General features: G+C 44.3%; 1 protein-coding gene across 1 annotated transcript in view; it reads left to right on the top strand.

Annotated features, from left to right (window-relative positions):
- Window positions 1–14,806, top strand: part of LOC117771808 (ephrin type-A receptor 5) — a 53,242-nt gene extending 38,436 nt beyond the window's left edge. Inside the window, exons 10-19 of the mRNA XM_034602585.1 lie at window positions 1,329–1,396; window positions 1,646–1,771; window positions 2,829–3,014; window positions 4,062–4,123; window positions 7,191–7,258; window positions 7,357–7,498; window positions 9,044–9,193; window positions 12,129–12,322; window positions 13,386–13,550; window positions 13,993–14,806. Of these exons, the coding sequence (XP_034458476.1) occupies window positions 1,329–1,396; window positions 1,646–1,771; window positions 2,829–3,014; window positions 4,062–4,123; window positions 7,191–7,258; window positions 7,357–7,498; window positions 9,044–9,193; window positions 12,129–12,322; window positions 13,386–13,550; window positions 13,993–14,104 (1,273 nt within the window). The 3' untranslated portion in view covers window positions 14,105–14,806. The remainder of the gene's footprint in view (window positions 1–1,328; window positions 1,397–1,645; window positions 1,772–2,828; window positions 3,015–4,061; window positions 4,124–7,190; window positions 7,259–7,356; window positions 7,499–9,043; window positions 9,194–12,128; window positions 12,323–13,385; window positions 13,551–13,992) is intronic.
- The last annotated feature ends 1,811 nt before the right edge of the window (window positions 14,807–16,617 follow it).

A 16,617-nucleotide genomic window follows, 5' to 3' on the forward strand; every position in this document is an offset into this window, starting at 1 on the left:
TGAGTATTGAAAAGACACAGTGGTGATTTTTGGTTTCACCGATCGAGGATGAGGACGGAGGATCGCTCTAGTTTCCTGTGGGGGGAGGAGAGATGGAGGAATGCCAAAATTTTCCAGCGGTCGATTTGGGACACAAGCCCCCCCACCGCCTCCATCCACTGTATTCCCACCTCCCCTCCTCCTGCATGACCCTCCAGACTCGCCGGCATGCATAGACATCCAGAGCCAGCACACATGTGTACACACACACACACACACACACACACACATGTATGTGCTGATGCCTGTATGCATGAGTGCACACAGACACACACAGATGCAAACATGCAGGAAGTCGGAGGGCCGACTGGGCACGGAGCGCGCTGAAACCCCTTGACTCAACAGATCCGGGAAAACTAAACACCCTCAGGCTGACACACATGTACCACACACACACACACACACACGCACACAAGCCTAGACTCCCCTTCCCCCCCCGACTATCCAGCTGCCCATACCAAACCCCTCTAGTCAAGCCGAGCTGCCCTACAGAGAACTGTAATAGGAAAGACGTAGACATGACCTCAATGTGTGTGTTCATGTGTGTGTTCATGTGTGTGTTCATGTGTGTGTTCATGCACTTCTTTGTCTCCAACAACAACAAAAATTAGAACAACCCAGCTTTTTAGAAACATACAGTTGATTCCTAGTTCTACAGATTTGCCTCAGAATACTGTTCGGTCATTTTGAGTGTCAGCGTCCCGTGTGTGGATCAAGTTTAAAATCAATCCCCCTGTTTAATCTGGGTTATCTGTGATTATCTCTGATGCCTCCTGTCTAAATATTGACATACATCATTTGTGAGCCCGTGCACATGCAGACAAGCACCATGACTCTACTCGCACACATCCACACAACGTACCGCTTAATACGTGTGCTGGCCATCAGGCAAAAACGCAAACATCCCCCCCCATGAGTGCATATGAAAATGATATGATGCAGATGAGGACAAACAGTTATTTGGCCGGGAATTGTTTAGAGAATTCCTCCTTTTTCTTTCATTTTGGATGTGGCCTTTTTTCAGAAAGTGCACGACTCTGTTCTCTCCTGTGTCAAAAGTCAGAGTTGGAAAATGATTCTCTTTGGAAACTTCAGTCTTTTGCTTTCATCTGAACGGCTGCTGCTGCCTTTCAGCGTTTTCAGCGATATTTTTGAAAACCTTGAAATGTAACTTAGCAGATCCTGTTAGGAAATACAAAATAATAGCAGAAGCTTATCCTGCACTTTGATCCAAGTGTGATTGTGTGTTGTGTTGGCCTGACTTTTCTTTACCATCTCCCTCCTCTCAGGCGATGTGGCTACAGCAAAGCAAAACAGGATCCTGAAGAGGAGAAGATGCACTTCCACAACGGCCACAGTAAGTCGAGAAACTTCTCATCACACTGACGGAAAATAATTGTGTAAATTCAGTAGAAAAAACTGTGGATTCTCCAAATTCTCCATTGTCTCACTAATGATTGAATATATCCTGTTTCAGTGTTTGTAACATTTCCAGGTAAAGTTGCTTTGTATGCGCACAGTTCACTGTGGCTACGAGTCTGAGGACTTGGTATAATGTGTTAAATGACATCTAAATGGTAATGACGCCGTGCATGTGCCTCCGCAGTTAAGTTCCCCGGGGTGCGCACCTACATTGACCCCCTCACCTACGAAGATCCCAACCAGGCAGTGCACGAATTCGCCCAGGAGATCGACGTCTCCTTCATCTCCATAGAGCGGATCATCGGAGCCGGTGAGTCAACTCGCTGTGCCTGCCTGAACGTGCGAGCCTTACAGATGCGCTCATTCTTATTCCGAGTGCCGGTTTTATGGGGCTGATTTGGAGAGAATAATATATCACAGAATACATTATTGTTCACTCTGAGCCCACTGACGCGAACCTGTTCAATCAAACATGCCCAGGTAAAACTCCTCTAATGTTCTGTAACGGATTAAAATCATTCAATATGTAAAGAAAACGCCCTGAAAGTACAATAATAACCGTAACGAGCCGAGTCTAATTCTGTCATGTTGCACAGAATTTTACCATTTCCTCATTAGCTCTATTATAGAACCTCATATTTCCTCCAACCTGCATAAATCTGTCAGATTCATAATTGCACGTGTTTGAAAAAGATGCAGGGCTACACACGTTTAATTGGGCCAAACGCTGTGCGGGAAAATGACAGTTCACACGGCTATAAATGCTGTTTGCTCTCTTCTGACAAACATGTTGATTTGCAGCGTTTGTGAGACTCACAAGCTTCCTCGCTGTGCGGCGGGGAAACGAGCACTTCAGCCCACCGATCCCAGTAGTTATACATAAAAGATGGTGGTGCAACATTTATACTGAAAGGCAGCAGAAATACATTTCACAAACTGAAGGTGTTGAATACATAATAAGTAACAGTTTCTCATTAAAATATCTGAAAATGACTGGACCTGTTAAATATATTTGGTCGACTTGTGTTCTTACACTATCAGAAATGTTCTAACCCAGAGAAATACCCAATTTTAAACAAGGTAACAAGTATAAGTTTTCCTTGAAATCATGATTATTTATTGCCGTTTGCTGCGTAACATGAATAAAACTTTCATATATTACCTCATATTTGAGTGTGATTTGTGTCCGAGTAGCATCAGGTAGATTTTAATCCGCAACGGTGGTTAAAACAACAACTCCCATGATCCCACGCTTCACAACGTCAATAAACTAAGTCTTTTGTAATAGTTTTGATTGTGAGACCCCTTTTGGACAAGACATTTCGAGGTGTTGACGCCACTCTCACGCTCCCGTCTTCCCTCCTCAGGGGAGTTTGGAGAGGTGTGCAGCGGACCACTGAGGCTGCCCGGGAAGAGGGAGATCCAGGTTGCCATCAAGACCTTGAAAGCCGGATACACGGAGCAGCAGAGGCGCGACTTCCTTTGGGAGGCGTCAATCATGGGCCAGTTCAACCATCCCAACATCATCCGGCTGGAGGGCGTCGTCACCAAAAGTGAGTCGTCATCATCGTGTCTGCTCCTAGATTTTGAGTTTTCCGAGGATTGCGAGTCCAAGATGCTCCCTATAGGGGTTTTAACATGTCACTCAGCAGATTAACTACTCATATGGAATATTTTTCTGTGCGATGATTTAGGAATCCAAAGCTTAACTTGTGCACTTGTCAGCCTCTTATTTCCTCCGTCTAAAAACTGTACCTTGTCAGGTTTGTCAGCCTCCATCTGACTCAGCCGTGCTCCATCCATCACCTTCCGATGTGCTTTGACAGCTGCAGCTGAGGTTTATCGAGCCCGATGCCGCGTTGACCTTTTTCTGACTCGCACGTGCCGTTGATTTCATCATTTTAGTGCTACAGTAACAGGAAATTACCTTTTTTATTTATTTCTCTGTTAAACTCGGCAATAAACAGCTGATACAGACATGTCTGTAAAACAGCCGTACATCGACCTGCCTCATTATTCAAGATAACTGAATCCTCAAGCAGTGTTGTTTTATTTGTTTTTTTTATAGCCACGTAACTAACTCTGCCTATTAGGGTTGGTAATGAGAGGGAAATTAGCGCTGACATATGCTCACTTCCCAGTTAATTGGGAACAACAGCTAAAAATATAGCAATCCAATACGACTGTGCTGCAGCAATTACGACATTTGAAGGTTATTGTGCTTGTTTGTGTTGATTGTATAGATGATTGTTATTGACTCGTGTGGCAACGAGAGCTGATTCTCTATTAAACATTCAGCTCATTTGTCAAGCAACAGAAAATATATTTTTCGTTTTCTGCTGTTTTCACTACAAATTCAATTTCTTTGCATTTACACAGTTTGTTAGACAAAACAAACATGAACGCATCACTTTGGCCATCGTTGCATATGAATCACACGTCTTTATGTCAGTGATATAATGTTTTATTATTCCGCATATTAGCTGGAATGAAGTTTTTGAAATAACTATAAATCTCTTGACTCGCCACTTATTTACTCTACTTATTAATTGTCATGTATTGTAGTTTTTTGTAGTGAAGTGTGTTATTGTATTTTGCAGGCAAACCGGTGATGATTATCACAGAATACATGGAGAATGGATCCCTGGACACATTCCTTAAGGTAGGACGTTCAAAAGAGTGATGAAGAATGATAAAGACGAGTATAAGGAATATGGGGATTATTTTTACTTGTGCCATCAATGCGTTTGATATAAAGGAAGAAGTACTGTCCTTACAAACCACGCATGCTTCTACCAAAGATCAGGATTTGTTTTAGCAAGTTGTTTTGGCTGAAACCAGCTGCCAGTAGCATCATCATCACTACCATCTGACATCAGATGCCTCGCCAAAGAGAAGCCGTTCTAGCCATCATATTACTGAGTTTAGCGTGATATATGTGTTCAGTAATTTAGAATGGCCCTCGATGGACGTTATAAAAATGGAAATGACCCTTGATAGGAGAAAGGGTTCCGCCCACCCCTGGTTTAGACAATCTGGAATTTATCGAGTAAAGATGGTGGACTGTGAAGAAGAGGCCTGCCTGGCAGACCTCCGAATAAACTGATCCTTTTCCAGAACACTTTATTCTGCTCACTGGTTACAATGGCATGATGCTCCGTTGGCACATGAGGATCAATCCTGAATGAAAACAGGGGGCAAACTGCTGCTGCAGATGGCTAATGGAGAGGTGAAAGGAAAAAGGTTGTGCAGTTGCAAGATGGTAACGTCATAATTCAGAGAAGTTATGGAGATTTGGAAAAAAGTGAGAATCGTTTGGTGGCGTTTGGAGTTAGAGGCGTTCTTGAAAGTCGGATCAAAAAATTTGCACAGGATGTCCTCGCGGAATGGGAGGATGCTGTGAGACAAAAGGAGGAGGGAGTGGATACGCTTCATGGTCAAGTGGAAACTGCTGACATGACTGTCCTCTGTGCATCAGAGAGTAACCCTGGATGGCAAAGGGGAGACGGGGGGGGGAGCACAGAAAACCCTGTGAAGCAATTACATGGATGGCTGGTGTACTGAGGCTGGTATAAATGACACCGCCATGAGAAAACCAGGGGCTGGACCGGCTCCTGGATTAAGTGTCACAGCTCTGGACAATGCACCTCTGAGGCTCATATTGCACATCTTTGGCTTAACATCTCATTTCACATGTACGTGGGATGTTCTGCTGCGGGTGGGAGAGGCGGTTGTGGTAATGACGGAAACTGCAGGTTCGAAACCATGAGGGGGAGAGAAGTGAGAGCAGCGACAGTACACGTCCTCCTGCGGAGATGTGGAGAAAGGATGAGAAGGGAAGATTGGAGAGTTTACTCATGGATCAGATGGAGATGAGGCTTAAACTAACAGTGAGGGCTGCCAGTGGGAGAGAAGTAAGAGTGGAAGAGTTTCCAGCAGGAGGGAAAGAGCCCTCATTGTAATTTACTGTTTTCATTAGCGTCGTACTAAGAGATGTGACGCTGAGATGACGGCGTCTTATATTCTTGCATTAGAGGTCCGCCTTGTGATGTGATCACAAAATCGAAGATTAAACCTGCTCTGGACTCCGGATAATCTCCTGACCTAATCCAGAGGGGCTGTATGACACAAATGTCAGAGTGAGAGGATATTCTCTGGAGCTTCTCCTCTTAGCCCTTAGCTCATGATTATGACAGAAAACTGTGTGTAGTAATTAAACCAAAATACTAAGTTAAGTTAAAGAAATAGTTTTTTTTAAAAACCTGAATGGTATATAAATCCTCCGCCAATAAATATCAGTCCTCCAAATTTGCTAGATTGATGAATTGTTATTGGGGAAAACATCAAATCTTGCAACGTGGAAAGAAAGTGGAAAAACGTAATCCTGGATCCGACCCCTGATCCGGATCCACGTACCACATCCTCCACATTTTTGCGGAATCCTGCTAAATAACAAACAAAACTGGATGAAAACATAATCTCCTTGGTGAAGGTAAAAACTGATCAAGGCACACCCACCACCACATCCTGCCACAAACACGTACACTACTTCCTGCTTTGGCATCGAACACTGTGTCCACTGACGGCTGGTCGCTCAGCCCTGTGACTTGAATCAAGTTTGGCAGCTTTTTCAAGGGACTGCCTCCTAATCTGCGTGAAATTGTGGCGGGAAGCCGCATTCTGTCCTTGGCAAAAGTACCTTTTTTTTTTCCCTAACACCATTTTTTTGCTTTGGATATTGAAAGAGCTAATTATTAATATAGGGGTATGGAAATTTGAAGGTCCCACAAGAGAAAGCTAAGTCAGAGCTCGACGTGAATAATGAGAAAGTGGCTGTGATTTGCTTGAGGGAGTAACGGCTGCGCTGGAGTCGGCAGCAGAGACGGTGGTTTTCATAAAACATGGTGCGACTCGGAGCAGCGATGAGCCCTGGGGAGGTTCACAGAGATATTTAATCTTGGTTTGGGTCCGTGCACAGACCAGAAGTTCAACTGACAAGGACAATGCAGAATGTGGGTGCATGGAACGACCCGAGGTAACGTTTTAAAGAAGGGTGCACAGGTGATAGCAGACAGGGAGAGAAATTAGAATTGAGGAAATGGTGGATCATTAGCGACAGATTACCTGAAAATGATATTGCCAGCAATTAGAAGTAAATGGGAATAAGCCGCAATAATGTGCAAATACCCTCAGAATCCGCCGCTGACTGAGATAAAGTTGGGCGCTCCCGTAGGTTGAGGTAATTGGCTTTTTGGGCTATCAGTGGCCGTGTGGCTTTCATGCCATGGGGCAACTTTTAAGTGGCCGTTAGCAGAATGCTCTGCGATTATTTCTCTCCTCCGCAGAGGTCACACGCACCTTTTCTCTTTTGCCTTTCTATAATGTTCTTGCAAGTTGACCCAGTTTAGCATTAAACCGTACAGAACAGGTGATGTGGGGGTGGGGGGGCGGCAGACAGTTTTTTAATGTCAAACCAAGTGGGGACTCCTTTTCCATAACGGAGCTACTGCCTACATTATACAGAATTAAAATGCAGTGCAGACACTGAGGAGGAGCACTGCAGTGACTGTATGCTGCAGACGGATGGATTATATAATCCTTATTTGATTATGTGATATTGTTGTCTCCTTTTGAGTCCCTCACTGCCCCCCCACTGCTCCTGTTTAAAGTGTTTAGGATGTTGACATTTGACTCAGAATCTCTTTTTTTCTTCTACTTCCTCTCATCAGAAAAACGACGGTCAGTTCACTGTGATCCAGTTGGTGGGGATGCTGCGCGGCATCGCGTCTGGCATGAGGTAAAGATGCCACGTCCGCGCAAACACACAATGTATTAAACTAAACGCATCATCAGTGCCGTGTTTGATCATCGTCTCCTTTGTGTTGGTGAACTCAGGTACCTGTCCGACATGGGCTACGTCCACCGGGACCTGGCAGCTCGTAACATCCTGGTGAACAGTAACCTCGTGTCTAAAGTGTCCGATTTCGGCTTGTCCCGAGTCCTGGAGGACGACCCGGAGGCTGCGTACACCACACGGGTAAGACTGCACATGTGTGTGTGTCTCAAAGCGCTGCAAGTCATGACTATCTTCTTATTGTCATTTAATCTGCTATTTATTTAAATTGAATTAGTCTGGAATGCATGTCACAGTTTCCCAGAGCCCCAGGTGATCATGTTATATCTGACCAATAGTTCAGGACCACAAGATATTCACATTATAACTAGAATGGCTCTCAGTAGAGTGCACACAAGCCCAACAACCCTCTTATGAAACCACCATTTAAATTCACTACATCCAAATTTTATTATTCTTTGAGAAATCAAGGGAAATGTTGAAAAATGCTCAAAATTTCCTGGATCTGCACCAAACTTTATTGGGGTTTTCCTCTGGTTATGCCCCAGGCCTCCACAAAATTGCATGGAAATTGGTGGAGTGGTTTTTGCATAATCCTGCTCAAAAACACATAAAATCGAACAAAAACTACAACCTCTGTGGAGGTAAAAACTGAGAAAAGTAGCAATTCCTCATGTGACCTCCACATTTTGCATTGACTTCCAATTATCTATAATCAACTAATCAACTAATTCAGATTGTAGTGTCGTGTTGTGTATCTAAAGGCATTTATATTTAATCCAATGTGTCTCTCTGTGTGTGTGTGCAGCGATAGTGTTATTTTAAAGTTTGGATTAAGTGGAAAACTATTACACAACAGAGTCTTGCAGGAGCTATACACACACACACACACACACACACACACACACACACACACACACACACACACAGACACACACACACACACATACACACAGTGAGGACTGCAGCGGGTTTTAAATTGAGCTGTGTGTCCCAGGCTGAGTGGCGTCCTGTCAACCAGAGACAGGCTGCTTCCTGCAGGAGGAGGTCCAATTAGTACCCGGTTCAGTCTCTGCAACACTCAATTAGCACCGAGTCTTGCTGCTTTAGCGCTAAATATCCTGCCACTCACCTCTCGCTGCCAGGCTGCACCGCTCCTCTCTCTTTCCCTGACAGAGCAGCCACCGAGAATAACGCAATTCACACCCCTCAAATAATCAGACCCCGAGATATCCTGCTGCTGCGTTCATCAATACGGCATCAAGCTTATTTCACCGCTCATCAGCCCGAGAACACATTTTCGTCAGGAGCGCAGCAGTCGTCCCCGTGAACTTTTCTATCACAGCGATGAAGGCGCAATAATGAAGATGGGGGAAGGCGCAGAGGAATCTCGGCGGCCCCCCCACAGACAGGACTGGAGCTTTTGTAAAGGAAAATGAAATTGTGAATATCTACTAAATTGGTGTTCATTAGTGAAATTGTGGGTCGGACCACATGAGGCAGAAGTGTCTTAACTAAGGTCTGTTCTTGGTTTTCATTTTGAATGAGTGCAGCTGTATTTACACACCGGAAGGTCATTCGAACGAGAAAGTAAAAATCAAGGTTTTTTCGTATTAAAGCAAACAAATTTAAAAGTATTTCAGCCTTGACGGAGCTGCAGCACCAAGTTCTCTTTAATCCACGGAGGTGCACGTACGGTTTAACTCATTTTCTTGCATTTTCTCACAGGGCGGCAAGATTCCTATTCGCTGGACGGCTCCTGAGGCAATCGCATACAGGAAGTTCACCTCAGCCAGCGACGTGTGGAGTTACGGCGTTGTGATGTGGGAGGTGATGTCATACGGCGAGAGGCCGTACTGGGAGATGTCCAATCAAGATGTGAGTTTTCTTAATGAGATTTCTTTTTATGGGTCATTTTTTTCTGTACGTTTACTCACAGTTGAACCAAGTGGAAGTATTTCTTCAACTTTTGGCTGCGTACCAAGTAGGAAAAGTTAATTTAGTAGCTGCTCTGGAGCCTCATTTCTCATTAACTCCATCATGTTTGCTGTTTTGCGATGTTTTGATTTGCTTTTCTTGTGTCAATAATTAAAACATTGTATCCTGTTTGTTTAATCTGTACAAAAACCAACATGTTTACAATGGCAGAGCCGTTTATGTGCCAGATTATTTCTTGGCTACAGCCAGTAAGTTCCAGGACTGGTTGCCTGGCAACTGCCCAGAAAAAGTCTGGCACATAAAACCTCCTTTAAACCCCCCCGCCCCCCCCCTCCTTTTTTTTTGTTTGTTTTTCTATTGATTATATAAATGAGATGTAATGTGTTAATTAGTGAGCTTTGGAGCTTTATCACCTTAGGACAGAGCCGGGCTGCTTGACTGTTTTCCACTTTCTACGAAGCTACTAGACCGACTACGAGCTTGATTTTGAAGCAACAGATGGAATCGATCTTCTCACCTCACATTCTGCCAGAACGGAAATAAGTTTGGTTCCCAAAACTCTTGGTTTAAAGGAGCTTGTAAACTTCATTTGAGCTGTTGAAGCAGCCGTTGGACTCGAGTGTTAGTTTCACAAGAATCAACTTCACACCTCAGTTGGAACAATGTTGGTTTTTTGAGTTACCTCGAACAGCATGTTAACATAGTTTCTGATTAAATGCAGGTTTATTCCTGTTTCATGTTCACCAATTTATAAATATAAATATTAACAGCATTAGGTTTTGGTCTTGGCTTGAAGGTCAAAGGTCAAGGTTAAGTGATGTTCATTTCCACTTGGGAAATAATATATTTGGGTGGTTTCAGGTTAAAGGTCATTGTCAAATTCTGATCAATTATCACTGGGACTCAAAAATGATCCGATCAGTTTGCTTCGTAGATCAACCAGAAGTTTTAAAGATCTTTGGATTCCCTATTGAACAAAATGCAGATGTTCATTTCCCAGTGACAGCATCGTTCTTGTAATACTTAAAATGTGAACTTGTAAATGAGGGAGGGATCTATGAGCGGTGGCAACAACCAGGATGACCTACATGTGTCTGTTCGTCAGCGAGGAGACGAAGGGAAGTGAGTCAGAGAAGAGAGGAGAGGGCACGGTGCGGATCAGAGGTCGTTTTGATGGGAAGATCTGGAATTGCGTCACACGATCAGGATGTGCGAGCGAGAGCGCCGCGTTGGATTTCGGCGCCACACACACACACGTGCGCTCGCTTCCCACCCACAGACACAGGCAGCAAATGCACGCGCAGCCCTCCAGTGACCTCTTCAGACCCCCCCCTCCTCCTCTCGGTTATTAGGCCGTCTGTCTCGGAGAAGCCAGAAGAGACGGGGAGGAGAGGAGAGGAGGATGAGAGGAGAAGAGAAGACGTTTGATGTTTAATTGAAAGCGTTATGCTGGATTTTCTCTGATCTGCAGAAGAAAGTGCAGCCTCACTCTCACTCTCTCTCTCCAAGCTCTCCCTCTCTCTCTCCGTCTGTTTGCCATTTCTCTCCCTTTTCCTTCTGTCTCTCTCGCCTCTCGTCCACCTCCTCTTTCTGTCTCCCGCCTCGGCCGCTCGTTTTCTCCCCCTCTGATCTTTCCTCCCCGACACTCGGCCGTGCGTAGCTCTTCTCCCGCTCGGCAGCAATGATTCGACGCCACGCTTCCCTCTCCGGAGCGTGCACGTGCGCTCTCGCTCTCACGTGCGGAGCGTCTGCCGCGTCTGTCTTTTGTGTGGATTTGACTCAAGTAAAGACTGTCGAGAACTCAACAAATCAATTCCCCGCAGTGTCTTGCGGTGGCAGAACTGGGCTGAAAACTCCAGCCTGCTTTTCCACTGCAGGGTCCAACAAGAAGAGCCGAGATTTATTTATTATTCATCGAACTCCATTCCCCACGAAAGCTGTGATTCAGCGTCTTGCATCTTGTTAGTTTCAGAAGTGATTAACTGGGCTATGCAGCATATCAGATAAATAACGCTTTTATGATGAGTTACTTCGCCGGATCTCTGCAGGGGTTTAGTTTTTGCTCGCTAACTTCACTGAAGTTTCGAGTGTGGGGTCAGATACAGAGCAGGAGCGTCTCTGGAGGATGTCAGAATTCAACATCTCTCACTCTGGATGATTCGAACTGGAAGTGAGATTGCTGTTCTGTCACGGCTCTGTTGTGGAAAAGTTACTTCACGTTCAGGAGTCAAAACAAGTCGTGTCCTCTCCGCACCCCTGATTCACGGTAACTTTGGGACTTTGGCCGTTTCATGCCTCAGATACTCAGGTTATATGAGCTGTGCAGGTGAAGCAGGAGAAGGTTACTGACAAAGCTGCTTTTTCTTGGTCTGAAAGCAGTTTCTGCTCTGCAGCCTGATCACAGCCTCTGTCAGCGAGCTATGGAGATTTTGAGCTTCTGCCCCAAGGCCGGGATTAACAGGGAGATATATTCCTATATCTATGTATGATCTTGGTGGGTGATGATGTAGATCTTGTTTGAAGCATTGGTGACTGGATGGGATGATAGCTGGAGGTTTGGTGTTGTGTTTCAGTCTGTGTGGCAGGTTTCAAATTGGAGATTAACAGGTTCTATCCTCTGACTGCTCACACTGTACCCATCGGCCACTCCGGATCAGTTTGGCACTCGTCAGAGAAGAACAACAACAAGAAGAAGAAGATCCATATGACATCATGTCACCATTTCCTGGTTTCACTTTCACTGTGTTTTCCCATTTTGCTCAGTGAAACTCTCGTCCTAACTGACTGACAGACATTTTTTAGGTCCTTCAGACTCTCCTGGAGTATCTGCTCATGTCGTTTTACAAAAAACAACTTCCCTCTTGTCTGTTTTCAGGTAATAAAAGCAATAGAGGAGAGCTATAGGTTGCCAGGTCCTATGGACTGCCCCGAGGCTCTGTACCACCTAATGATGGACTGCTGGCAGCGAGATCGCAGCAGCCGGCCCAAGTTCGATGAGATCGTCTGTCTACTGGACAAACTCATCCGCAACCCCAGCTCATTAAAGAAACTGGTCAACTCGTCGCACAGGTGGGAGCTCGCACCACCGACATGTGTCCTCAGGCCTCGAGGCCAAAACAGAAACTGATGTTTTTATATTCAAGAAATCTCAAAACACGGCAAAACACAAAGGCTAATAAGAAAACACATCAACTTCACAGCCACTGTAGAATATCATAATTTTCGTGTGTGTGTGTGTGTGTGTGTGTGTGTGTGTGTGTGTGTGTGTGTGTGGACATTAAACTTTCAGGGATGACTTTGTCCTTCCTAACTGAATTACCTGCATCTCTGCAAGCTAATGGACTTGTCATATAAAATATTGTCTTTACTGAATTATTGTGCAGCTGAATAATTAACTCAGAATGTACATAGTCCCTCACACGAAGAGCAGAAGTGTCTGGAATTTCTGAAAGCCACAAATTAATGTGAATTATACTTGACGTCCTTTGAACCTTCAGTTAGTATTTTCCCACTATGGATATGCATTAGTGCATAATGGCATGAAAAAGCTCTAAGTGCTGCAGACATTTAGTCAGACGCTCTCATTACCTTATCTTCTTTTCAGAAATAACGTGAGATATTTTGATCTCCTCTTTTCTGTTTTCACACACACAGGAGCCCGCTTAATAAATGAAAGCCATATCTAACAGCCCATGCAATGACACATGACGGTTAGGCAGATTAAAGGGACACAAACAGGGCTATGTCTTGTTCTACATGAGATTCCTCTCTGGCCGTAGCGTGGAGAATATTGTTTGCTAGCATGAACATCTCTGTTTGATAGTATGGGGAGCTCTGGTATGTTATTATTTTTTTTGTTGCATGAAGAGTGAGCTGAATGACAACGTTTTCAGCTTTGTTTAATGGTGCATTACTCCCATTATGAATCCTCGCTGGTATCTGTCAGGAGCCGAGCGTCAAACTACACTTGATTGCACAGTGAATCACTCTCCTTTACATTCACGATAACAAGAAACAGAGCCGGTGCTTCTAATACATCCTGACAACCGGAGATACAGTTTGAAGTCATGTGTAATCTCCTGCTTTAATTCAATTGCTTATTTCTTTTGCCGTATCTCTATCCGTGCACCAGGGTCTCCAACCTGTTAGTGGAGCACGCCAACGTCCAAGGGGACTGCAGCGCTCGCAGCCAGACTGTGGGGGAGTGGCTGGACTCCATCAAGATGGGTCGTTACACTGAGCTCTTCATGGGAGGAGGTTATTCTACACTGGAGACGGTGGCTCAGATGACGTCAGAGTAAGGCCACTTACGCATATGCAAATATATAGAAGTACTACGACTTGTAGGCATGCAGATGATTTTTGGTTTTATTCCGTAAGATTTAAGATATCTGACTATGATTTCAGTTTACAGATATGTATCTTGTCAAGGTTAAAGCAAAATGAGAATGCAGTATCCTACAGGTTTACTGTCTTCAGAAGCAGTACATCTTATAAAAGATAGCCGGCTGCAAAAACTATATATTATGAATTCATACAGAACTCAGCAAGCATTAGAAAAAATACCATATTAGTACTGTAACATTAATTTACTTGAATTAACACTGGACTAAAATTGAAATGCTAGTTGTCTAAAACAAACCTGATACAAACCCGTATAGAAATACTCATCCATGCATTTACTTATTTGGTATCTGACATGATAACTAAGTGTCTGTTGTGTGTTCGCTGTTTTCCAGGGATCTGCGGCGAGTGGGCGTGAATCTGGCCGGCCATCAGAAAAAGATCATCACTAGCATCCAGGAGATGAGAGTCCATATGAACAGCACCAACTCTACTGTCAACATGTGATGCATATGTACAGGCAAACCGCACGCATACACACATACACGTATACATTCACAATATATGGACCTAGTGTGTGACGAGACGACTCCGATTCGCTGTTGGACCTAGAGCAGCTTAGCACTTTCTACGGACCAGGACACCCAGTGGTAATGGATTTTACACTGGAGGACCCACATTTTGACTGTGGTTCTTGTGAGTGGAGTTTGCTTGTGGTGTCACCGGGGGGGGGATATTTGACATTGCAGCGCTTAAACCAAACTGAACCGAACTGAGTGGTGCTACACGAAGGGGAAGACGCCGGTGGGATGAATGGACCGAACTGACTTACACTCCAGCGAAGACTTTTTTGCGTTCTAATTATTTCATTTGTGTGAATCTTGGGGATTCTGAAATCTCGTGCACTGTTTGGATTGCCTCAGATCTGACATGAAGCATGAGACTGTAGATCTGGCTCTGAGGACAACCAGCACTTTTTTGTTTTTTTTGGGCTGTATCACAAACATTGGAGTTTCATGCAGCCTGACTCGGGTGATCTGAGCCCAACGGATCTGAACAGCACTCGCTTCTTCTTCTTCTTCTTCTTCTTCTGACAGTTTTCTATGGACGTACAGTTCCATCATTCTCAGGCAGTGATAACATGTAATAATGGATCAGCAACAAATTGGTTCGGTCTTTGTTTCCCTTTCATTTGCAGCTGTAATCCAGCTGTGCGAGGTCCAGACTCATAATCAGCTTTATATTCGTCATTATCCTCCCAAGAAAAAAATGTATTAGATATCGTTTAAAGAGGCTGGGATTTGAAATTAAGAACAAGAGGTTAAAAAGATGCAAGGTTTCAGACTATGTGCTTCTCTCTACATGTGTTTTTCTGGCTGAATGTATAGCACTACACACAACACGTTCAGTTGCAGCATCAATGTCATGTAAATGCTGTTAAACACGGATGGAATGTGGCAATCGAACCATTCTGCTCCTTAAAACCAGCTCCTGAATGAAGCCGCAGATTGTACGAGAGATTCATCGGAATCCTCCGTCAAGAATCTCCACTAAGGACATGAGTGATGAGTTCCTAGAGATGAGTTCCCCCCCTGTACTTGATATTTCACTCGTGTCTCAATGGAACCGTCTCTGCTGAGGAACCCGCAGAACACGGAGAGTCTAGCAGAAGCGTTTACAGAGATTCAACTGGCTCCATTTTGACATCAAGGCATCGTTCACCCATAATTCTGACGAGCTGTCATCTAAAAATCGGACGTCATCATGTTGAAATCCATTGAGATATTCAGTCCAATGGAGAGTTCAGTGGATCCCGATGGAGCTTATGTCCATAAACTGCATCTGAGATTCTCACGCAAAAGGATCCACCAGATTCGAGCTGGACTGTTTACTGATCCTCTACCGGAACCTGGATTTCCTGTGGGGTTCCAACACAGAGCGCACTCGGATCTTCACTTAAAAACCAACAACCTTCAGGTACTGCAGAAAAAAACCCCTCAGCAAATCCGTTCAGTCCACCACGCCGCAGACTCCCTCTGCAGCCCCCCTCCCCCCCACGCACCCGCCACGCCACAATAAACCTCACTTGGACAGGACTGCTGGAAATGAGGAGGCAATATTGATCAACTTGATAATCATTTATTTATTTATACTTGTTGAAGGAAATGAGCAAAAAATGGTGTAGACAGCTTGTGTGTTCCTCATGATTCTCTCTCGTACTACTGAGCAACTCTGCCTACACGTTTTTTTCATGTATATAATGTACTATATATTTAAAGCAGGGAACATCATTCTTCTACGTCTGCCATCACGTGGACAAGTCGGTTTTGATCGAGCATCTCAGAGTAGGAAACCTTAGTGACGAACGTTCAAAATCAACATCTCGAACCAGGAGATCTGTCCCCAACCGAGACGGTCAGAGTGGGTTTAAATATTATGTTGTCGATGATTGTGTTCAGTTTTAAAGTTTGGTGCAAGACCTGGATCTTTTTCCAACGGGCCTAAAAAGCAGGAGAAGTATGCGCGGGGATTTGATATATGAACCTCTGGTGTATGGGTTAAATGTATACAATGATGTCAATGATCGAGCCCGTGCTTTTACTTCTCCTTTCGTGGGGGGGTATGTTAGACGTTACTACTCAGTGCTTTATCGCTCAAACTTGACCCATTTCACCGTCATCGTGTTCACGTAAATCAGGAGCTTGAGTTCTGAGATATTTATCCTCTTCGGCGGATGACATGCTACTATTTTTCTTGGTTGCACGCAGCGTTTCTGCTGGTGCCGTGGGCGTAAAGAGTGCAAACGGAATGAGATTGTTAAAAGTTAGTTTTTATAAGTGGTGGACTCACCTGACTGCATGAAAAGCAGAGAAAAGCACACAAGAAGAATGTAAGGTTCTAAAGGGGTATTCCGCTTTTTCTTTTTCTTTATTTTTAAGAGAACATGTTTGTCTTTTAAACACTCAGACCTCCATGTGAGTTCAGATATACACATCTTGACCGGCTCCGTAAAAAGAATG

Source organism: Hippoglossus hippoglossus, chromosome 12 (genome assembly GCF_009819705.1).
Source record: "Hippoglossus hippoglossus isolate fHipHip1 chromosome 12, fHipHip1.pri, whole genome shotgun sequence".
Lineage (NCBI taxonomy): Eukaryota > Metazoa > Chordata > Actinopteri > Pleuronectiformes > Pleuronectidae > Hippoglossus > Hippoglossus hippoglossus.